Raw genomic sequence first — 25033 nt, forward strand, 5'->3', positions numbered from 1 at the left:
CCCTTGGACTGTAGCATGCCAGGCTCCTCTGTCCTCCGCTATTGCCCGGAGTTTGCTCAAACTCATGTCCATTGAGAAGGTGATGCTGTCTAACCATCTCATCCTCTGCCACCCTCTTCTCCCTTGGCCTTCAGTCTTTTCCCAGTATCAGGGTCTTTTCTAATGAGTCGGCTCTTCACATCAGGTTAAGTAGTAGAGCTTCAGCATCAGTCCTTCCAGTGAATATTCAGGGTTGATTTTCTTTAGGACTGACTGGTTTGATCTCCTTGCAATCCAAGGGACTCTAAAGAGTCTTCTCCAGGACCATAGTTTGAAAGCATCAATTCTTCGGTGCTCAGCCTTCTTTATGTCTTTGTAAATTCTAGTCAACATTCGTTAATATCTTGCCACTGAAATTTTCTGAGGGGACCTTTTGTTATTTTGATTCTGTTGTTGAAATAATAGCTTCAGAAAATGAATTAGCACAATATTAACAGTGGACTCCAATGTCCTTCCAAAATGCCTATTATAAATTGGTCATTTTCTAGGGACAACAAGGCCAAACATTTATTTATTTATTTATTTTTACTGATTTTACCAATTAGAAATACACAGGTGAGCTGATGGGGTTTTCTAATGGATGCTCCCCTCCCGTTACCCCCATACTAATGAACTTGCTTGTCCTCACCTGTGGACACCATCCTGCCCACAGGACTAATCTGGGACACTGCTTCTGCATCTTGGTCTATCTAGCTGTTGTCACACCTCTTCTCCCATCCCCCATGTGTAGTTACCCTGCTGTTGCTGGCCAACCTGCAGTCTTCTGGTTTACTTTGCAGTCCCCTCAGTATGTGTTTCTTCTGGGGCCTTTCATAAGAAAATATTCTTAAGGTAGTAGTCTTGGGACATTCATTAGGAAGTGGTATTATTAGAAGTAAGACCATTTCCCAACCCCCCAACCATCTGGTTACTCTGACACTTACTGAGCTTACTTATGGCTCAGACAATATATTAGAGCCATGTCTTCCAGTCTGTCCTCTTACCATTGGCTCTTTGAACCCTGTTAAGTTTAATTTTGATCTGTTATATTCATTTCTCTGAGAATCTTTTATGTCCTTTATTATGTTATACAATACATTCACTATCCTTCCAAAGCATATGTCACCCCCAAATACATCAAGATACCAAGGGGTGGAAAACTTCAAGAGAAGTTGGATACTTCATAGAGAATTCCTTCATGGCCATCACTAATGTCTAAGCTTGCTTCCCCTTTGCAAAGCCCACCCTCATCTCTTCAGTGTTTTATATTGTAAATCTCTACCTCTAGCCCTTTAGGAAAAACCCACTCCAACTCCCAGGAGTTAGTCTGACCCTAGGACCTGGGACTCTCCTCCACGAGAGTACTCAATGGGACAACACCAGTCCTTCCCAAGTCTGAGTTGCTGAGTCTAGGATGATGTAGCAGGATGTGTCTGCAGAACCATCCAGCCTGGGCTTTGGCATCTCCCAGAGGAAGTCCCTCCGAGTTTCTCTACCACATCAAAAACTGCTCCCTCCTTCCCCAGTGCTCTTCTGGTCTCCTATCTTAAGAACAACAGTCATTACCTGAATAGTACAGTCTAAATCCAAGATAAGGAAGAGAAACATTATCTCATGAAGACATTACCTACATCTTTTTTTTTCCCCCTGCTTAATGAAGATTGTGCTTGAATCATTCAGCAAGAAGGTCTGTGTCTCCTTTCTAGGGTCCCACGGGTCTAATATAATACAAGGCTTGTCATAATGTTTCAGTGAATGACTGAACCATTTATTCCTTACAGTCACTTAATATGCAGAAAGACCTGATACAAACTTTGAAATAAAGTTTACTTTGGGCAAACTAGAATTCTTATTCAGGATGGACTTTTTCTCACTAATCTCCATAAATAAAAGGAAATTATGATAATTCATTATTTCTCAGAGTAAAATCTCAGAGGTTAGGTTTTGTCTGGTGTTTTAATTATATCTACTCATCATTAATTTTCATGAAATAAGAAATGACTTGAAAAAATTGGGGTCTTTCCTGACATAGAAAATATATATCCATTCTGACTTAGAAAATATATATTCAGAAACTGCTGATTCATTAAGGTATTTTCTTATTTTTTAAGATATGGGATTTTGAGACTATAGACACTGCTAATGTTATAGATGAGACTGGATTACTAGAGATAGAGCCCATTAATGAACTTCAAGTAGATAAGAACGTCAAACTCTTCTCTATGATAAAAATGAATGAAGTTGGAAATAACTTTTGGTTGGCTCAGGTAAGATACACCGTTTTCTCTTTGCTCTTTAAAGTTATCTGGATATAAAACTAACATAGTATTATACTTTACTGTCACTGTAAGTCCACAGAACTATCAAGACTGCTATTGATAGTATAATGAAGAGTTCCCTGAATTCTGATATTTAGAAGTGAAGTGAAGTGAAAATCACTCAGTTGCATGGCCTATACAGTCCATGGAATCCTCCAGGCCAGAATACTGGAGTGGGTAGCCTTTCCCTTCTCCAGGCACTCTTCCCAGCCAAGGTATTGAACCCAGGTCTCCCACATTGCAGGTGGATTCTTTACCAGCTGAGCCGTAAGCGAAGCCCAGCAATACTGGAGTGGTAGCCTATCCCTTCTCCAGTGGATCTTCCCAAGCCAGGAATCGAACTAGGGTCTCCTGCACTGCAGTTGGATTCTTTACCAACTGAGCTATCAGGGAACCCTAATATTTAATTGACCTATATTTTATACATAGAAAACCAATTAGCATTTTTACTATGTTAAACTGACTACAAGGTTTATGAGATTGCTTTATTATGTGGTTGCTATTATTAAATTTTAATCACACTTTAAAATATATGTAAGTGTTGGTATTGTTGGTCCTTTAAATCATAAACAGAAAATCCCTTAATTTGGTAAAATTTCAAAATGATGAACAATATATTATTATTTAATTTTTTAGGATTCCAATGGAGCCATATGGAAGCTTGACCTTAGCTTTTCAAACATTGTAAGTTGCCTGTTTTTCTCATTTGTTTCAAACTCTCATAGTAAAATGTTCATTATTCTTTTTTAAAAGATACTTTATCTTTCTCCATATTTGATCATTGTTCCCATCAAAAACTTGCTCAACATATCCAAAGAATTTATGTTGTGTCTGTCTTTCTCTCGTTATGATTTTACATACAAAATTTTATATAAAAAAGATTCTAACTCATAAAAAAATTTACAAGAAAAGTGGCAAGAAATGGCCTAACATTTTATAGTGCTTTATAGTTTTCATAAACATTTAACATTTTAATGTATATTATCTCAAATAATCCTCTCAACTGCTGAATTTTGTAGGGAGGCAGTTGCCATCATCTCATTTTACTGATGTAGAAATAGAAATTGGCATTTGAAGTTACTTGCATCAAGTCACACAGCTATCAAGTGCAAAGCCAGTATTCTCTTTCTCCTAATTCTGAACTTCAGCATTCTTGCTATCTTATAATGCCTTTTCTTATATCTATTCAGATGAAGTCATACATGATACAGAATTCTATTTGTATTTCTTTAAACTTGGCTTTAATTCTATGTTAACCTGTCTTTGAGCTCTAATAGAATCTCTCTGTCATCAGACCCAAGATCCAGAATGCCTGTTCTCCTTCCATTCTGGAGCCATTGAAGCTTTGGCCGTCTCTCCTGTCACTTATCTCATGGCCACTACCGGCTTGGACTGTAAGTAAGAACTCATATCTGGCCTTTTGTGTTTTATTTTCAGTACATTTTAAAATGTGTTTGATTAAGGCATTTGAGAATTTTCCCAGAAGGGAAGCCTCCTGATAATAATGAGGTAAGTTTTTGCAGAGGGGAAGGGCCTAGAATATAGTAGCCTTGGTTATTGTGAGACATAAAAGATATATCAATAAATTACTCATGAAAATACCATTCATCTTGGTATTCTCCACAGTAGTGCTTTTCCTTTTCTTTCCATGTCCTTTTTTTCTTCTTGACTTTCAGTAAATCTGTGTGGACTGTGAAAGGTAAAACTGACTCACTAGTCAGTCAGCAGTTGTTTTCTTTAGTACAGTTGTCTCTCAGTATCTGTGGTGGTGGTGGGGTTGGTTCCAGGACTCCACTGATACCAAAATCCATAGATGTTCAAGTCCCTTTTATAAAATGGCATAGCATGTATTCATGTTTATAAATTACCTGATTGAGGGTATACGTGTAAAATTTTAACTAATGTAAAGAAAGACTGTGTCAGTTGATTTTCTATGATATTTCTTGTTATAGTGCTTAGATATAAAGTGAACCATGGTTATTAGAGCTGTTAACATATATATATATATACTATATATATAAGTTGTTTCTTTAAAACTGTCTTTCTATAGGCTCTATTAGATTCTATGACTTTGCTGGCAAAACTCCTTTGCTTCAGATGAAATTCAAGCAAGGAGGTACTGCCCTTGCTTGGGTACCACGGCTGGTAAGCTTATTATAATGAATTTTACTAAAAATCTATTTGTAAATATGATATATCAGTGCTATTTCTTAGAAATATAGATATTTTCTGACTCTGGATTTTAGAGAAGAATAAAAATTCGAACTTAGTTTGTCCATTCAGAATATGATAGAAATCATATCATGACTTTGCTATTGTGTTTTTAATGAAAAGTCTATTCTTATGCCACCTATACTTTAGAAATAATTTTGTGTTAAAAAGTAATCACCTGATAGAACTTTGTGTATCTGTCTTCTGTTTGACTCTGGTTCATTCTATGTACTTCTAGAATGTCTACAATGTGCTGGGCCTATTTCTAGATTCTGGGAATATAGCAGTGAACAAAAAGACAAAAATACTTGCCAGATGAACCTTTACCCTGATAGGAGAATGTTATACCCCTATGGGAGATGGTGGGAAAGACAGACAGTAAACAAAATAAGTAAATTTATGTGATATGTTAAATAATGGGAAAAAATTAGAGCTTTGTTCTAGTTGTCTGTTGCTGTGTAGTAAACCACTCCAAATGTAGTGGCATAAAAAAGCAATCATTTTTTTTGCTCATATACTCCGGTTTGGGAATTCTGACAGGTGACAGCAGGGATGGTTTATCCCTTCTTCACAGTATCATGGCTTCAGTTGGGGAGACTTGAATGGTTGGGGCCTGGAGTCATCTAAAGGCTTCTTTGTCCCAAATATGGCACCTGGGTTGAAGGCTGGGTTAAGCTGTGATGCTAATAGAAGTGCTTACCTGGAGCCCATGTCACACAGAGAGGTCATTATCACAGCATGGTGGCCTCAGGGCAGTCGAACTTCTTCATGGCAGCTCAGGGCTCCAAGATCTTATGTTCCAACAAAGAAGGCAGAAGCTGCTGTCATTTCATAACCTGGCCTTAGAAGTCACATATTATCACTTGTACTATACTCAGTTAGGGGGTGAAACAGCCACAAGCACCACACAGATTCACAGAGAGGAAGTTCAACTATTTTTCTATAGGAGGTATGTCGAAGAATTTGCAGCCATGTTTTTATAAAACGTCATGGGAATATTTGGGGAATGGTTTATCCTTAATCCTTTGAGTTGAAATCAAAGAGAAAATGTTCCAGGTCCAAAGCAGATGTAGAGATGGCTGGAATGGAGGGGACTTTAATGATGGGATCAAGATCAGGAGAACTTAGGCCAGGAAATAGAAGCAGAATGATGATGAGGCTAGATTAAGTAGAAACCATGGAGTATTTAGATTACCAAACCTGGATCATTCTTTATCTAATCTATTTACACTCTTATCTGAAGTCTTTAAAATACAGTTTATCAAATTGAATCATTTTTTTCAGAGTTTTGTGGAATGTTCATAGAGCATTTAATTTTTAGCCTTAAATCCAAGTAATGATCTTATAGATATTATGCTAGAATTTCCCCTTCTCCATACCCTCTTACCTTTCTGGAAAGCTGCATATCATTCTTCACAATTTAGCTCAGGTCAAATATCATTGCCTCTGCCCAGCCCTCTACGAACCCATCTTGAAGGGTACTCATTTCCTTCATAATCTAGTACTGTGTTTAAGGACTGTGTATATACCTCTTTTGTAGCACTTAATCACAGTGTACTAAGATGACTTGCTTCATTGTCTGTCTTTCTCACCAGACTGTGTTCTTCCTGGCAATACCATATCTTATTCTTCTTTGTGTTAATACTTCCAGTGCCTCTACACTTACTGGTACATATAGGCACTTAGTAAATTTGAATAAGCCACATTCAATTGGAATTGAATGTAGTTCTTATTCCCAAGACTTTCATAATTGCCTGGCCTTAAGGGATGATCACTCCATTCTAAAGAATACCAGGGCTCTTGCCCTTTTCCTAAATGCCTTCCAAGATGGCAGATTTAGTACATACAGACATTGCTAGATTTATATCTCCAGCCAAGATTTTTCTTCTAAGCTGCAGACTATTTGTCATCTTCATTTTGAGATCTCCAGGGGACCTCAAACTCAACATGTCCAAGATTAAGTTCATAATCTTCTGCTGGTCCCCACTCCCCCTCCCCCCACTTCAAAACAATAAATGCAACAACAGCCCCACACACTCACATACCTGGCTCCCTTCCAGGATCTCCTGTCTCAGTAAATAGATGTCATTCTTGACACGTCCCTCTGCCTCATTCCCCATATCTAGTCACCACCAAATAGGGCCATTATACCCATCTCTAAAATGTGTCCAGGTCTCTCAGCTCCACTATACCACCTCAGACCGCATGACATTAATCAGTCTCCAGGAGTAAAACAGCCATCATTTTAAAAGTCTCCCTACACAAAAATAAACTCAAAATGGATTAAAGATCTAAATGTAAGACCAGAAACTATAAAACTCCTAGAGGAAAACATAGGCAAACACTCTCTGACATAAATCACAGCAGGATCCTCTATGACCCACCTCCCAGAGTAATGGAAATAAAAGCAAAAATAAACAAATGGGACCTAATTAAACTTAAAAGCTTTTGCACAACGAAGGAAACTATAAGCAGGGTGAAAAGACAGCCTTCAGAATGGGAGAAAATAATAGCAAACAGAGCAACTGACAAAGAATTGATCTCAAAAATATACAAGCAGCTCAATACCAGAATAATAAATGATCCAATCAAAAAATGGGCCAAAGAACTAAACAGACATTTCTCCAAAGAAGACATACAGATGGCTAACAAACACATGAAAAGATGCTCAACATCACTCATTATCAGAGAAATGCAAATCAAAACCACAGTGAAGTTCTATCTCACACCAGTCAGAATGGCTGCTATCAAAAAGTCTACAAACAATAAAAGCTAGAGAGGGTGTGGAGAAAAGAGAACTCTCTTACACTATTGATGGGAATACAAACTAGTACAGCCACTATGGAGAACAGTGTGGAGATTCCTTAAAAAACTGGAAATAAAACTGCCATACGACCCAGCAATCCCACTGCTGAGCATACACACTAAGGAAACCAGAATTGAAAGAGACATGTGTACGCCAATGTTCATTGCAGCACTGTTTACAATAGCTAGGACATGGAAGCAACCTAGATGTCCATTGGCAGACAAATGGATAAGAAAGCTGTGGTACATATACACAATGGAATATTACTCAACTATTAAAAAGAGCACATTTGAATCAGTTCTAATGAGGTGAATGAAACTGGAGCCTATTATACAGAGTGAAGTAAGTCAGAAAGAAAAACACCAAATACAATGTATTAATGCATATATATGGAATTTAGAAAGATGGTAACGACAAACCCTATATGCAAGACAGCAAGAGACACGGATATAAAGAACAGACTTTTGGACTCTGTTGGAGAAGGCGAGGGTGGGATGGTTTGAGAAAATAGCACTGAAACATGTATATTACCATATGTGAAATAGATGACCAGTCCAAGTTCGATGCATGAAACAGGGCACTCAAAGCTGGTACACTGGGACAACCCTGACGGATGGGATAGGGAGGGAGGAGGGATGGGGAGGGAGCTCAGAGGGTGTTCAGGGTGGGGGATACATGTACACCCCTGACTGATTCATGTCAATGTATGGCAAAAATTGCCACAATATTGTAATTAGCTTCCAATTAAAATAAAATTAATTAAAAAAATAGTCTTCTTAAAGTCTCCCATGCATCCTGTCTTGGCCACCTCAGATCCATTCTCTACATTGTACCTAGGATGATTTTCCTGAAATAGTAGATCTGATCACGTCACCTCCCCACTCTACATCCCCAAACTAAAAAACTATTTGACTCCTTACCTCTCTGGGATGAAAACTATCTTTAATGTGTCATATAAGCCATTTTGTGACCTAATACTTGCTTGTGGAAGCACTGTTCCCTCACTCAGTCTGTTTTAGTCAAACTAACTTTTTCCTGGTACATTATTTCCTGCCACATGACCTTTGCACAAGCTGTATGCTCTCCCAGAGGTATTTTTATGCTTAATTAACTCCTGAGCATCCCTCTGTTCTCAGCTTCACCATATCTTCCTTAAGGAAGCTCTCAGTCTAGGTCAGCTTTCTTTGCTATACATTCTCAGAGAATGTTTCTTTCCTTTAACACTTATTTAAGTTTATAATTCCACATTCCTTTGTCTGGTTGATTAATGATCAATAATCATCAATCAATAATAATCAATAATCATCAGTAATCAAAAGCTCCAATACTTTGGCCACCTGATGTGAAGAGCTGACTCATTGGGAAAGACCCTGATGCTGGGGAAAATTGAAGGCAAAAGGAGAAGGGGATGGCAGAGGATGAAATGGTTAGATGGCATCACCAAGTCAATGGACATGAATTTGAGCAAACTTTAGGAGATAGTGGAGGACAGAGGAGCCTGGTGTGCTACAATCCATGGAGTCACGAAGAGTAGGACATGACTTAGTGACTGAACAACAACAACATGTCCTCCCACTCAACCATTAATTTGTGAAAATGGGTTGAGACTGTCTATGCTTATTCTTGGGTTGCTGCTGACGGGTCTTTGGCACATAGTAGATAGATTGTCCTTGTTTACCTGTCTCGTGGTCAGCAGTGATAATGGACTGTCCTAGAAGAGATGGAGTTTACCATAAAGTAGTATAAGGAATTACCAATGGACCCTTATTTTAGTTCATTATTTAGTTAAATTACTGAAGTCTAAATAAAATACAGAAAAATTTCCAGGAAAGGGTACTGAAGTGGGTTTCCATTTCCTTCTCCAGGGGATGTTCCTGATCCAGGGATCGAACCCTGGTCTCCTGCATTGCAAGCAGATTCTTTACCAAATGAGCTACTAGGGAAGCCAAATTATTTAGTTAAATTACTTAAGTCTAAATAAAATACATAAATATCTGTAATTCGCTCAGTCATGTCTGATTCTTTGTGATCCCATGGACTATTCTCTGTTCATGGCATTCTTCAGGCAAGAATACTGGAATGGTTGTCATTTCCTTCTCCAGGGGATCTTCCTGACCCAGGGATTGAACCTAGGTCTCCTTCATTGCAGGCAGATTCTTTACCATCTGAGTTACCAGGGAAGCCCATAATGCAGTGCAGCTCTCTTAATTAACTAATTTTGGAAACCTTGCATTTCTTTTTTGTCCAAGATAAGCTATGGTGGAGCACAGATCACTGCAGGATTTGAAGATGGCGTTGTTCGAATTCTTGAACTTTATGATCCAAAAGGGCTCACGGTTTTTGTGGGACGGAAGAAAGTTTCAGATGCAGATATTCGTTTGAAACAGGTTTTCAAACCTCATACTGCTGCTGTCACTGCTTTAGCTTATGATCGTGATGGAGAAGTTCTAGCCACAGGGGTAAGGAGTACATTTCCTTTTGTTTCCTATTGAATTTTTGTGGTTAACCTTGCCTTATTAGTCTTCCTACTTAATGATGCCTTCTTTCCTTGTATTTCTTTCCAAGAACATGTATCTATTTCTTGTTTTCTTTGTATTCATATTCTTTCAGTATAGTCTGTGCCTGACTATAAAATATTAAAAATATTCTTACAAATTGAGTTGTAATGCTTATTTTAAATGAATAGAAATTCTCAACTGGGAATAATGCAGCATGTTTTATGTATAGTCAGTGTTTTAAATGAAGAGAATAACCATGTAAATTTGTTATGCATAGATAGGTGAGCATATGCATTGTGGAATTTTTTGTGAATTAATCTTATACACAGGTATGGTGATCATTTTTTTTTTTTAGAAACACAAGAAAACATTTGACAGGTTTGTCAAACATTCTCACAGGGAAAATGAAGCAAATACTTGAAATAAGAATGTTCCCAGAATAATTTGGGATATATGATCATTGTAGGTATAAGTATACAGTGGGTGTAATATAGATGTTAAATATTTCTTTGTACTCTCTGGAATAGATTTCATAATAATATATATTTGGATATCTCTCTTTTAAATAGAGTAAAGATAAAACTGTCTTCTTTTTCGAAGTGGAAAGGGACTATAAGCCTATTGGTTATATTACTACTCCTGGACCTATTTGCCAGTTAACATGGTCTTCAAGCTCTCATGTAAGTAGTTATTTGTCTTCATGTTTAAATCTCAATTACAACATAGCGAAGTGATCTGTTAGAAAATAGTGGGTGGAATTACTAGCTCCGCTCTTGGGTCCTACAGCAAGGGGCCAAGGAAGCTGTTCAGCTTGACTAGTGGAACATCACTCAGGAGCTCCAAGCCACCACCCTCCATACTCCCACTACCTCCTCTCTCTTCCATAATGTAATCAGTCTATTATATCAGACTTTGCTTCAACACCTGCCTTGCCTCTTGAGAAACCTGTATGCAGGTCAGGAAGCAACAGTTAGAACTGGGCATGGAACAACAGACTGGTTCCAAATAGGAAAAGGAGTATGACAAGGCTGTATATTGTCACCCTGCTTATTTAACTTATATGCAAAGTACATCATGAGAAACGCTGGGCTGGAAGAAGCACAAGCTGGAATCAAGATTGCCGGGAGAAATATCAATAACCTCAGATATGCAGATGACACCACCCTTATGGCAGAAAGTGAAGAGGAACTAAAAAGCCTCTTGATGAAAGTGAAAGAGGAGAGTGAAAAAGTTGGCTTTAAGCTTAAAGCTTAACATTCAGAAAACTAAGATCATGGCATCTGGTCCCATCACCTCATGGGAAATAGATGGGGAGACAGTGGAAACAGTGTCATACTTCATTTTTTTGGGCTCCAAAATCACTGCAGATGGTGATTGCAGCCATGAAATTAACAGATGCTTACTCCTTGGAAGGAAAGTTATGACCAACCTAGAAAGCATATTAAAAAGCAGAGACATTACTTTGTCAACAAAGGTCCATCTGGTCAAGGCTATGGTTTTTCCAGGGGTCATGTATGGATGTGAGAGTTGGACTGTGAAGAAAGCTGAGCGCTGAAGAATTGATGCTTTTGAACTGTGGTGTTGGAGAAGACTCTTGAGAGTCCCTTGGACTACAAGGAGATCCAACCGGTCCATCCTAAAGGAGATCAGTCCTGGGTGTTCACTAGAAGGACTGATGCTGAAGCTGAAACTCCAATACTTTGGCCACCTCATGCGAAGAGTTGACTCCTTGGAAAAGACCCTGATGCTGGGAGGGATTGGGTGCAGGAGGAGAAGGGGATGACAGAGGATGAGATGGCTGGGAGCTGGTGATGGACAGGGAGGCCTGGCGTGCTGCGATTCATGGGGTCGCAAAGAGTCAGACACGACTGAGCGACTGAACTGAACTTGCTTCAACAACAGAGACTTTATCATGAAACACAACACATCAGAATGTGTTGACTTGGGTCTGGCAGCCCTTCTGACATTAAGTTCAGTTCTAAGGTCTGAATGTATTTGTCCTCATCTTTATCTCTTTCCTGCTCCTCTGTCTGAATTTCACCTCCATATTCTTTTCTAACTTCCATTGCCTGTTTCCTAATGACAATGGTGATTCAGCATTGATTACTAACCTTACTAAATGCCTCCAATTTCCCGAATTTTGAGCATAGCATAATTCAATCACCTGAATATTGATTGTCTAAGCCAGGTACTGTACTAGGGTCCTAGCAAAATAATAATACTGATGAACTACATAGATGTACTATCAGAATTTTGGGGATAGCATCTGTAATCTATTTTAAGAAGTTATATTGTTCTGTGATAGAATTATTTAAGGTTTCACAAGGGAATGGGTGACTAAAATATCAGTATCGGTGGTATAGATAGTATGTACTATGAAGATGGGGCTTTTCTGGTGGCTCAACAGTAAAGAATCTGCCTTCAATGCAGGAGCCCCAGGGAGACACAGATTCAATTCCTGGGTCAGAAAGATCCCCTGGAGAAGGGCACGGCAACCCACTCCAGTAATCTTGCTTGGAGAATCCCATGGATAGAGGAGCCTGGCAGGCTACAGACCATGGGATTGCAGAGTCAGACACGACTGGAGCGACTTAACAGGCACGTACGCACTACGAATATAGAGCAGGGGACTATCAAGAAAGGGAGAAGTTAACACGTTATGTTATATTATTCTACCTTAATCTTAAGGAATTGGCAGAATGTGAGTCAGAGGGGAGGTGAGTGCAAGTGGTATAGGTGAAGGGAATGAGAGCTGCAGAAGATGCTCTTTGTTAAAGCATGAGCAGTTATATCACAACATATTTGTGCATCCTTCAATCATTTCTCTCGATATTAAAGTTACAAAAAAAAAAAGCAGGGCAACATTTTTCAGGAGTTAGGAATGATGGGTGGGAAAGGGGTGGGTTTGACTCTATAAAGGCACAGCTTGAAGGAGATCTTTTTGGTGGTGGAGTAGTTTGTATTTTGCTTGCTGTGGATGATTACTTGAATCTGCACATGTGATAAAATGACATGGAACTATACACACATTCTATATTAATGTTGATTTCCTGCTTTTGATATTGGTGCATAAGAGGTAACCAGTGGGAGAAACTGGGCAAAGGGTACATGATACCTCTTTGTACTATCTTAGTAACTTCCTATGAATTAATATTTCAAAATAAGAAATGTTTAAAGAAGTAGCAGAAAAGACCCCTCTCTCCCTCCACCAGGATGAGATGGTTGGATGGCATCACTGACTCAATGGACGTGAGTTTGGGTAAACTCCGGGAGTTGGTGATGGACAAGTAGGCCTGGCGTGCTGTGGTTCATGGGGTCACAAAGAGTTGGACATGACTGAGCAACTGAACTGAACTGAACTGAACTTCCTCCACCAAAACAGATAAAAAGACATTTCAGGCAGTGGTACCAGTTAGCACTTGTATTTCCAAACATTGTTTGGGAGTTACTAACGTAAAAGTAAAATACTCTCATTTCACAATATATACATGTATCAAATCATCATGTTGTACATCTTAAACTTATACAATGTTATGTCAATTATATTACAATGAAAGTGAAAGAAAAAATAAATTACCATTTGTAACTGCACACTTCAGTTGTCCAAATAGCAGTAGCTGTTAGCCCTGCCAGCTCAATGGTCAGTCCTGTAACCTTCCTGAATGCATTAAGCTTCTGTCCATTATTTTCTTTTCCAGTAAGAGTACATCACTCAAATAACTATTCTTCCTACAGTTGTCACTACTGTGATCACTTAGGCAGTAGTTACAAGGGAGAAGTTATAAGGGAGCCAGATGAGAGGCAGGTAGATCAATTAGGCAACTGTGTTCCAGAGAAGATGACACCAAGGTGTGGATAAAAGCTAGGTAGAACTGACAGAACTTGATGATCTTTTGAATTTCTGGGGATAATTTTGAGGTTTATAAATGAAATTCATTGGAGTTTCTCTAAATGTTATTTTTTTCCTCTCTTCTGCATTTTCTGAGAGCACCATTTTTACTCTTTCCTAAACCAGGAAATCTTTGAGCCATCTCTTCCTGACCTCTGACCACCCTGCTTCACCAAGCCCTGCCGCTGGTGAAGATGCATCTTAAACATCTGTTAAATCTGTCTCTTCTGTGTCCTTTTTGCTCCTCTCTGTTTCAGCCATTAAGCTTTGAACTTGATCTTCTCTGCCTAAAATGACCTCCCTCTTATCATCCTGACACACATCAACTCACTATTTTTTAACACACACACATAATTTACTAATGGGGGCTTTCCTGGTGGCTCAGATGGTAAAGAATCTACCTGAAATGCAGGAGGACTGGATTTGATCCCTGGGTCATCAAGATCCCTTGGAGAAGGGAATGGCTACCCACCCCAGTATTCTGGCCTGGAGAATTCCATGAACAGAGGAACCTGATGGGATACAATCCATGGGGTCTCAAAGAATCAAACATGACTGAGTGACTAAGGCTAACTAGTTTACTAATATTCTAATAAAGATTTTTATATGTACATACGTAACAGTGATAATACCCCCGTTTTGTAATGTCCTTACCAACTTTGGAATTGAGGTATTACTGGCCTTATTTTTGAAAAAAAGTCTTTCCTATTCTCTTGACCTGAATTGTTTGTAGGAGGAATTTTAATAATTTCTTCAATAGATATAGAACTATAAACTGCTAAAAGAAGATAACTACCACCCCACAATTTTATACCCAGTGTTGCTGCTGCTAAGTCGCTTCAGTCGTGTCTGACTCTGTGTGACCCTATAGATGGCAGCCCACCAGGCTCCGCCGTCCCTGGGATTCTCCAGGCAAGAACTCTGGAGTGGGTTGCTATTTCCTTCTCCAAGGCATGAAAGTGAAAAGTGTAAGTGAAGTTGCTCAGTTGAGTCCGACTCTTCGCAACCCCATGGACTGCAGCTTACCAGGCTCCTCCGTCCATGGGATTTTCCAGGCAAGAGTACTGGAGTGGGTTGCCATTGCCTTCTCCAATACCCAGTGTTAGTATCATTCAAAAATGAAACTAAGTAAACAATAATGTGACTTTTTGGATGAAATGAGCAACTCCTGTTCCCATGCAGCTTTGAAAGTGAAGTCGCTCAGTCCTGTCCGACTCTTTTTGACCCCATGGACTGTAGCCTACCAGGCTTCTCTGTCCATGGGATTTTCCAGGCAAGAATACTGGGGTGGGTTGCCATTTCCTTCTCCAGGGGATCTTCCTGACCCAAGGATTGAACCCAGGTCTCCCGCATTGTAGGCAGACGCTTTACCCTCTGAGCCACCAGGGGAGTCCCTAGGATTATGTAAATGTTCTAAAGGCAAATGCCCAGCAGAATGTCAGGCTCACATTTCTGCATTTCCTTTTTCTCTGGTATCCTGTGCCCTCAAGTTCTAACTTTCTTGTTGGTTGCTTTAAATTTCAACTTGTGTCTGTTTATGTCTGTTTTTTTTTTTCAGTCATTTAATCCTGCCTGACTCTTTGTGACCCCATGGACTGCAACATACCAGGTCTCCCTGTATCCTTCACCATCTCCCAGATCTTGCTTTAGCTCATGTCCATTGAGTCAGTGATGCCATCCAACCATCTCGTTCTCTGCCATCCTCTTTTCCTCCTGTCTTCAATCTTTTCTAACATCAGGGTCTTTTCCAATGAGTCAGCTCTTCGCATCAGGTGGCCAAAGTATTGGAGCTTCAGCTTCAGTCCTTCCAATGAATATTCAGGGTTGATTTCCTTTAGGATTGACTGATTTTATCTCTGTGCAGTCCAAGGAACTCTCAAGTCTTCTCCAGCACCACAGTTTGAAAGCATCTATTCTTTATGTCTGAGAGAATGCCTAAAGCTCTAGAACACTGCATTCTGTTTGGCTTCTAGGTCCCATTCTGTAAGTTGGCCAATGCCCTGAGAAGAAAAAGTGCAAAGAATATTCACCTCACCTCAACTAGCTTCCCTTTTCCTGCAATCTTGGCTTCAGAGCTATAGTGATACTGATTTCTCTGTGATGTCTTTAGCTGGTTTAGCAAACTTTTCTTGTTATTGAATTGTTAGTTAATATATAGCTAATATAGGGATTTTCATCTGTTTATAAATAAGGTTTGGCTAATATTTTCTTTCTTTGTAGTTCTTCAATTTTGTTATTAAAATTTTTTAATCTCCTAAGATGAATTATAAAATATCCCTTTTTTTCTATTCTCTTGAAGACTTTAAATTAGAACTTTAAATTTTTGGCAGGCTTGGTAATGTAGTCATCAGAGCATAGTGTCTAAGGTGATTTTTTAAAAATTAATTCAGTGACTTTAATAATTGTGTGTGTGTGTGTGTTCAGTCATGTCTGACTCTTTGTGACCCCATAGACTGAACCCGCCAGGCTCCTCTGTTCATGATATTTCCCAGGCAAGAATACTGGAGTGGGTTGACATTTCCTACTCCAGGGGATCTTCTCGGCCCAGGGATCAAACCTGTGTGTCTTGTGTCTCCTGTATTGGCAGTCGAATTCTTTACCTCTGCGCCACCTGGGAAATCATAGTTCTTTAAAAATTTTTAAAGTCTGCTGCTGCTGCTGCTGCTAAGTTGCTTCAGTCAAGTCTGATTCTGTGCGACCCCATAGACAGCAGCCTACAAGGCTCCTCTGTCCCTGGGATTCTCCAGGCAAAAACACTGGAGTGGGTTGCCATTTCCTTCTCTGCTGCATGAAAGTGAAAAGTGAAAGTTAAGTCGCTCAGTCATGTCCTACTCTTCAGGACCCCATGGACTGCAGCCTACCAGGCTCCTCCGTCCATGGAATTTTCCAGGCAAGAGTACTGGAGTGGGTTGCCATTGCCTTCTCCATTTTAAAGTATAATTGACATAAATTAGTTTTAAATAAACAACATGATTTGATACTCGTATGATTTGCCACATACTGATTGCCACAATAAGTATAGTTAACATCTGTCACTGTACATGAGAACTTTTGAGATCTTTTTTTTTTTTTCATTTTTTTTTGTTAGTTGGAGGCTAATTACTTTACAATATTGTAGTGGTTTTTGTCATACATTGACATGAGTCAGCCATGGATTTACATGTATTCCCCATCCTGATCCCCCCTCCCACCTCCCTCTCTACCCAATCCCTCTGGGTCTTCCCAGTGTACCAGGCCCGAGCACTTGTCTCATGCATCCAACCTGGGCTGGTGATCTGTTTCACCCCAGATCTATTCTTGAGCAACATTCAAGTAAGCAAAGTATTATTGACTATAGTCATCATGCCATACATTACATTCCCATGACTTAATTTATAATTGGAAATTTGTACCTTTTGAACTCTTTGCTTTACCCATCCCCAAACTACTTTAGCAATCACCAGTGTGTTTTCTGCATCTATGTTTTTTTTTTCCCTTAAGATTCCACATACAAGGAGATCATAGTATATTTATCTTTTTTTCCTACTTATTTAACTTAATGCCTTCAAAGTCTATCCATGTTGTTGCAGATTACAAGATTTCATTCTTTTATGACTGAATAATATTCCATTGTGTTATATAATCATAATGGAATATTTTCTTTTCTTTCTGCATTCATCCTTCAGTGTACCCTTAGACTGTTTTCACATCTTAGCTATTGTAAAGAATGTTGCAATAAATATGAGGCTGCACGTATTTTTTCAAGTTAATGTTTTCATTATCTCAGATAAATACCTGGAAGTGAAGTTGCTGGATTATATGTAGTTTCTTTTAATTTTTTGAGGAATCTCCACATTGTTTTCAATAGTGGCTGTACTGATTTATGTTACTACCAATAAGCATTCCCTTTTTTCCACCTTAGCCAGCATTTCTTGTCATTTTGATAATAGCTATTTTGGCAGAGGAGCCTGGTAGCCTACAGTCCACAGGATCACAAAGAATTGGACATGACTGAAGCGACTCATTCTGAGAGGTGTGAGGTGATATCTTGTGGTTTTGAGTTGTAATTTCCTGATGATTAGTGATGTTGAGCATCTTTTTATGTACTCGTTGTCAGTCTCTGTCTTCTTTGGAAAAATATCTGTTCAGATCTTCTGCCCATTTTTTAATTAGATTGTTTGTTTGTACTGCTGCTCAGAGTGCATGCCTGGGAATTAGGGGCAAGCCCTTCAGTTACAAATGGGGTTAGCGGGCCTCCAGCCTCATTGCAGAATGATGGATCAGGTTTCATGGGGGAAATGGTTTGACAGGACACCTGTCCTTGCATGTTGGCTGGTGTGTTTGAGAAATCCACTAGAGGAATGCTTTTGCAGCTTTAACCCTCTTACTTTCCCTCAGACCCCTCTTTTGCATCCTCTCTGTATGTATTCTTCCAGCTATTTTATAACTTGTCCACACTAATCAAATGCCACTAGGTCCACTCTTGTTCCTCAGCTCTCAGCAGGTCAAAAACCCTGGCCTTTGGGGGCATCTCTGAGTTTACAGACCTTCTTTATTAGTCCCAGGACTTTGTGCTTTCTGAGAAAGTCCATAACACCTTAAGCTCCATACAGCACCCTGCCCAGTTCCCTGCTCTCAATTTCTTAGTGGAACATGTATCTTCTGATAAATCACTTCCATAGGAGCTCTGGATTCACAGATGACAGGGATCTGTTCAGACACAATCATGTAACGTGCTATGAGCTTCTTCACACTCACAGGGTATATCATAATTTACCATATGTATGTAGATTTATTTTGGGGTTCTCTATTCTGTTCCATTGATCTTTATGACTGTTTTTATGACAATACTATATTTTGATTACTATAGCTTTACAGAATAGTTTGAAATCAGGTAGTTATGATGCCTCCAGCTTTTTCTTTCTCAAGATTGCTTTGGCTATTATGGTTCCAATCAGATGTGTTCTTGATTTAGTTTTGGTAAGCTCATTTTCCCCCCTAGGGAAATTGTTTCTTGTTGTCTGTAATTTTCATAATATTCTTAATGTCACAAGATCTATAGAGATGTTTCCTTTTTATTTTTTTATATTGGTTATTTTTTCCCCTCCCTCTTGCTTAATCTTCCTAGAAGTTTGTCAGTATTTTCAAGGAACTTTTCACTATATTGATTTTATTTTGTTTTTTGTTTCATTAAGTTATGTTCTTTTATTATGATCCTATATCCTACTGTGGGCTTCCCTGTTAGCTCAGCTGATAAAGAATCTGCCTGCAATGTAGGAGACCCTGGTTTGATTCCTGGGCTGGGAAGATCTGCTGGAGACGGGATAGGCTATCCACTCCAGTATTCTTGGGCTTCCCTGGTGGCTCAGCTGGTGAAGAATCTGCCTGCAATGCAGGAGACATGGGTTTGATCCCCAAGTTGGGAAGATCCCCTGGAGAAGGGAACAGCTACCCACTCCAGTATTCTGGCCTGGAGAATTCCATGGACTATTCTATGGGGTTGCCAAGAGTCAGACACAGCTGAGCAACTTTCACTTTCATACCTACTGTATTAAGAGTTTATTTTCTAATTTCATGAGATGGATACTTACATTAGTTATTAATCTTAATATTCATCTTTATGTGCACCCTCACTTTGCAAGGATGATATCTGAGCTGTGAAATCCCCCTCCTCTTCTGTGTTCTCTCCTAGGGGCATGAGTCCTGACCTGATTGCTTCTCCTCCCTGCCCAACTCCTTGTGGATCTCTTTTGTAGCCTTGGTTGCAGAAGACCTTTCTATTAGTTTCTAGTTTATTTTCAGTGAGAATTGATCCATATATAGGGATTTTTTTTGGTGTGTTTATAGCATGCGTTGAGCCCAGTGTTGTCCTACTCTGCATGTTGTTCTCTTTTAGAAATACTAATTTCTTAGGCAGTCAGTTCAGTGGCTCAGTCATGTCCAACTCTGAGACCCCATGGACTGCGGCATGCCAGGTTTCCCTGTCCATCACCAACTCCCAGAGCTTGCTCTTAATTTCTAAACACATGGAGTTTTTACTTTTAAATTATTGATGAAGTGAATGAAGTGTTAGTCGCTCAGTCATGTCTGACTCTTTACAACCCTATGGACTGTAACTTACCAGGCTCCTTTGTCCATAGAATTCTCCAAGCAAGAATGCTGGAGTAGGTAGCCACTCCCTTCTCCAGGGGATCTTTCTGACCCAGGGATCGAACGTGGGTCTCCTGCATTGCAGGCAGATTCTTTGCCATCTGAGTTTAATTGCACTTTACTTTAGCTCTATTATTTTAATCTTTTGAAATTGAGGCAAATTTTATAAATAGTCTTAATGTACTTGTAAATATTCTTCCTGTGCTTTATAAATATTCTTCATGTGATACTGTATGTAGCCTGTTCTCAAAGTTCTATGCAGTTTTTGCTTATGTCTATTAGCTCAGATTTTTAATTATATAGTTAAATTATCTATATCACTTTGATTTTTCTATTTGCTTGTTACTGAGAGACTTTTAAAAGTCTTTATATTTTTCCCTTGTGGTTCTGTCCTTCTTTGCTTTATATATTTTGAAGTCATGATATTAGTGAAAGTGAAAGTGTTAGTTGCTCAGTCCTGTCTGACTCTTTGCAACTCCATGGATTGTAGCCTGCCAGGCTGCTCTGTCCGTGGAATACTCCAGGCAAGAATACTGGACTGGGTTGTCATTCCTTTCTCCAGGGGATCTTCCCAACCCAGGGATTGAACCTGGGTCTTTGGCGTTGCAGGCAGATTCTTCACCGTCTGAGCCAACAGGGAAGCCTATTAGGTATATAGAAATTTAACTCATCAATTTTCTAATAAATTAAACCTTTTATTATGAAGTAAATTTTTCATCTCTATTATTTGTTTTATGTGTGTCTTTTGTGAACAGCTGGATTTTAAAAATATCCAATCTGATCATCTTTGTCTTTTAGCTGAAGCACTTAATTAATTTATAAGTAATATAATTATATAATAGAAATTATATAATTTACTAAATTATATTACTTATAAATATATATAGTATAATTATATATTTTATATTATATTACATATTAATTATTATATTATAGATTATATTATTAATTATTGTATTATACTATATATTTTATTATATATTATATTATTAAATTTATACATTATATAAATATTACATATGTATAGTTATACAATTATATATCATATATATAATAGAAATATTATATATAATATATAAATATATTATATATTATATATTATGTTATATATTGTATATATTATATTATATATTATAATAATATATAATATTATTTATATATTATATTTATTAAATATTTATAGATATATATTTATATATCATATAATATATGTAATATTTATATAATATTATATCATATGTATGTGTTATATGTTATATATCTTATATATCTTATATATAATAGATAACCTTATATTATATATAAATTTTATATTATATATATTATATATATAATATAAATATATAAGTGAAATATTATAGATAATATTATATTATGTTATAATTATATATTATGCATGTTATATGTGATTGTATATATTATAAATCATATTAATTTATATATAATTATACATATTATAAATAATATATATATATTTATATTATAGTATAATATACATATATATTTATAATTTAATGTATAATATATATTATATAATATATATAATATCTATACTTATATATGATTACATACATAATTATAATTATATATGTAATTATAATTCTAATTGTATGTAAATTATATAATTTTTATATAACTATATTACTTACCAATAAATATAATTATAATCATTATATATTATGTATATTATTATTTAATATATTATATATATTATACGTGATATATATTATTAATCATTTTATATATAATATGTATTATTATATTGTATATATAATATTACAATATATATAATTTTCATATATATAATATATATAATAAATATACAGTAACATAATAAATATAAAATACTATATATAATAATTATTCTATTATATATATTATATATTATATGTATATATGTTAATACACATATTATATATCATATATTATTATATATTATACATTTTATTATAATATTTATTTATAATTATATATAAAATTATATACAATATATATTATATAAAATATAGAATATAATTTATATATAATATAAATATATAAATGTATATATAATATATAATTAAATAATTATAATTATATATAATTTATATAAATTTATATATTTATAATATACATTAAATATATCAAAATTATATATATTATATATAATTATAATTATATGTAAATTATATTATTTCTAGAAATTATCTAAATGTATAATTTGGATCAAATCTGTCATCTTGTGCTTTTTAACCCTTATTTTCTTGGTTTTTCTTTCCTTATTTGTCTTATTTTGGATTGTTTTTCCTTAAATAATCATTATATTTTTCCTTTTGCTTGTTTGGAAGTAATACAGTTATTTCTATTCTTTTAATGTATACTTTACGCTTTCTAACATATGTCCATAACTTATGAAAGTTTATTGTTGATTCTTTACCCAAGACAATGCAAACACCTTAGAAATCTTCTCTCTACCTTCCTTCTGGAATGATATTCTATTGCTGTGTATTTTAAAAATAATCTTTTAAGATATATACATATATATGTATAAATTTTTTACAATTGATGTATTATTGATTTTACAACAGGAGTTTCTAGTGTACAGCACAGTTATTTTTTTTCAGTTTCTTTTCCATTATAATTTACTGCAAGATAATACATTTTGTGGTGCCATAACAGTAGAACCTTGTTGTTTATCTATTTTATACACAGTAGTTTGTATCTGGTAATCCTAAACTCCTGATTTATCTCCCTCTTCCCCCTTTGGTAACCATAAGTTTGTTTTCTATGTCTGTGAGTCTGTTTCTGATTTGTAAATTAGTTCATTTGTATATATTTTTTTAGATTCTGCACATAAGCAGTATCATATGATATTTGTTTGACTTACTTCACTTATGATGATGATCTCTAGATCCATCTATGTTGCAGCAAGTGGCATTATTTCATTATTTTTAATGGCTGAGTAATATTCCATTGTATATATATCACATCTTCTTTATCCATCCCTCTGTTGATGGACATTTAGGTTGCTTCCATGTCTTGGCTATTGTAAATAGTGCTGCTATGAGTATTAGGGTGCATGTATCTTTTTGAATTGGAATTTTCTCCAGATATATGCACAGGTGTGGAATTACTGGATCATATAGTAACTCTATTTTTAGTTTTTTAAGGAATACCTATATTATTCTCCATAGTGGCTGCACCAATCCACATCCCCAGCAATAGTGTATGAGGATTTGATTTTTAAGACTTGTATTTTTTAAATCTCACAAGATATATTCAATTAACCATTGCTAAGAATTACCCATGTATTGACCACTTTCTTTGCTATTTATTCCTTCTTGCATTTGGGAAATTTTCCTCTTATTTGCAGGTTTGCTGTTTGCAAGCTCTCTAACTTTTTCTGGAAGTTTTTCTTACAGTATTAAAGGATATTTTTGTTGGCATTGAATCCTAGATAGCAGTAATTTTCTTTCAGCTCACTCAAGATGCCATTCCACTGCTTTCTAACTTCAGTTACTTCTACTACCTGTTGGTGTGATTGTCACTCTTTTGAAAGTAATTTGTCCTTTTTTGGCAGTGTTTTGGATTTTCTGATTTTAGTGTTCTGCAATTTTGTTTTGATGTATATAGGTGCTTGAATCCATGGGTTTGTAACTTGTATCAATTCTGGGGGAAAAATTGAATCAATTTGTCTTGAAATAATTGCTTTTGTTTTTTTCCCTTTCAGATGCGATCAAGTATGTTAGAATTTCTCAATCTTATTCTCTAAATGTCTTGCCCTATCTTCTGTATCTTCTAACTTAAAAAAAACTAAGTTGTATTTCATAGATTTCTTCTCATCTGTTTTCTACTGACTAGTTATCTCTTCAGTTATTAGTGTTAAAGTCACCCTTCACCATACTAATTTCAACTTTTGTATTTTTAGCTCTTGAAGTTTTATTTGATTATTTCTTTGTATCTGTTTTGTTAGTTTTAATAGATAAAACTGTTTCCTGCAGATATTTTAAGATTTTCTCTTGTAACTTTAAACATGGTAGGCATAATTATTTTTTGGGCTATGTCTGATCGTTTCAACATCTGAAATCTTAATGGATTTTTAAAATTTTGTTGACTCTCTCTCCTGATGTTTTATTTCTAATATGTCTGGTTATTTTATTTTAATGAATATGGATTTACCATATCTTCACTGAAAGGATAAATGAATACCCTTTTCCTTTCTTGAAAAAATTCTATTCTGAGGAGAAAAGTGTGAAAGGATACACATCAACTTCTCAGCATTCATTATACCTGTTTGGGGTGAGGGAGAGAAGTGTAGTAGTTAACTTTGATTTCATTTGTGGCAATATATATATTACTATTCTGATTTGACTCATAAAACACAGCTGCTCTGAGGCTCACCTTCTCTCTTTTATAGTGCTGTTATCTTCTGACCACCTGGTCACGTCTTCCCCTTTAAAAAATTTTAAGACTGTGGCTATCTTTCTCTTCATCCAAAGTATAAACAATTATCCTGAATGATATTAACACCATGTGCCTAGTTGATCAAGTTGCTTCAGTCTCTTGACCTTTTCATTTCACATGACCTTTACAGTTTATCCACACACTCAGAGCCACCCACTGGGCACTATGACCACCTGTTGATTAATTTACTAGAGCTTTCATAACAAAATAGCCACAGTCTGTGTGGCTTAAAGAGCAGAAATTGATTTTCTCATGGTTGTTTAGGCTAGAAGTTTAAGATCAAGGTGCTAACAGTTTAGATTTCTTCTGAGGCCTCTCTCCTTGGCTTGCAGATGGCCACCCTCTCATCGTGTCCTCACATGGTTGTCCCCCTGTATCCTAATCTCCTCTTCTTATAAGGACACTGGTCCTACTAGATTGGGGCCCTCTCTATAGACCCTGTCTCCAAATACAGTCACATTCTGTATATGAATTTGTGGGGACACAATTTCAACCACAAAATCTTATAAAAACTCAGCTTTAAAAGTCAACAGTTCAGATAAGATGGTTGGATGGCATCACCGGTACAACGGACATGAGTTTGAGCAAGCTCTGGAAGATGGTGAAGAACAGGGAAACCCGGCATTCTGCAGTCCATGGCATTGCAGAGAGTCAGACACAACTGAGTGACTGAACAGTGAACAATTCAGATAGCTCACATTCTGACCTCAGCCTCTCTCTT

The 25033-nt window shown here is 36.7% G+C and overlaps 1 protein-coding gene across 1 annotated transcript in view; it reads left to right on the forward strand.

Annotated features, from left to right (window-relative positions):
- The window catches only part of CFAP44 (cilia and flagella associated protein 44), a 142156-nt gene that overhangs the window by 30563 nt on the left and 86560 nt on the right, over positions 1-25033 (forward strand). Inside the window, exons 10-15 of the mRNA XM_043874030.1 lie at positions 2130-2285; positions 2973-3020; positions 3631-3730; positions 4387-4481; positions 9603-9812; positions 10421-10531. Of these exons, the coding sequence (XP_043729965.1) occupies positions 2130-2285; positions 2973-3020; positions 3631-3730; positions 4387-4481; positions 9603-9812; positions 10421-10531 (720 nt within the window). The remainder of the gene's footprint in view (positions 1-2129; positions 2286-2972; positions 3021-3630; positions 3731-4386; positions 4482-9602; positions 9813-10420; positions 10532-25033) is intronic.

This window comes from Cervus elaphus, chromosome 19 (assembly GCF_910594005.1).
Source record: "Cervus elaphus chromosome 19, mCerEla1.1, whole genome shotgun sequence".
Taxonomy (NCBI): domain Eukaryota; kingdom Metazoa; phylum Chordata; class Mammalia; order Artiodactyla; family Cervidae; genus Cervus; species Cervus elaphus.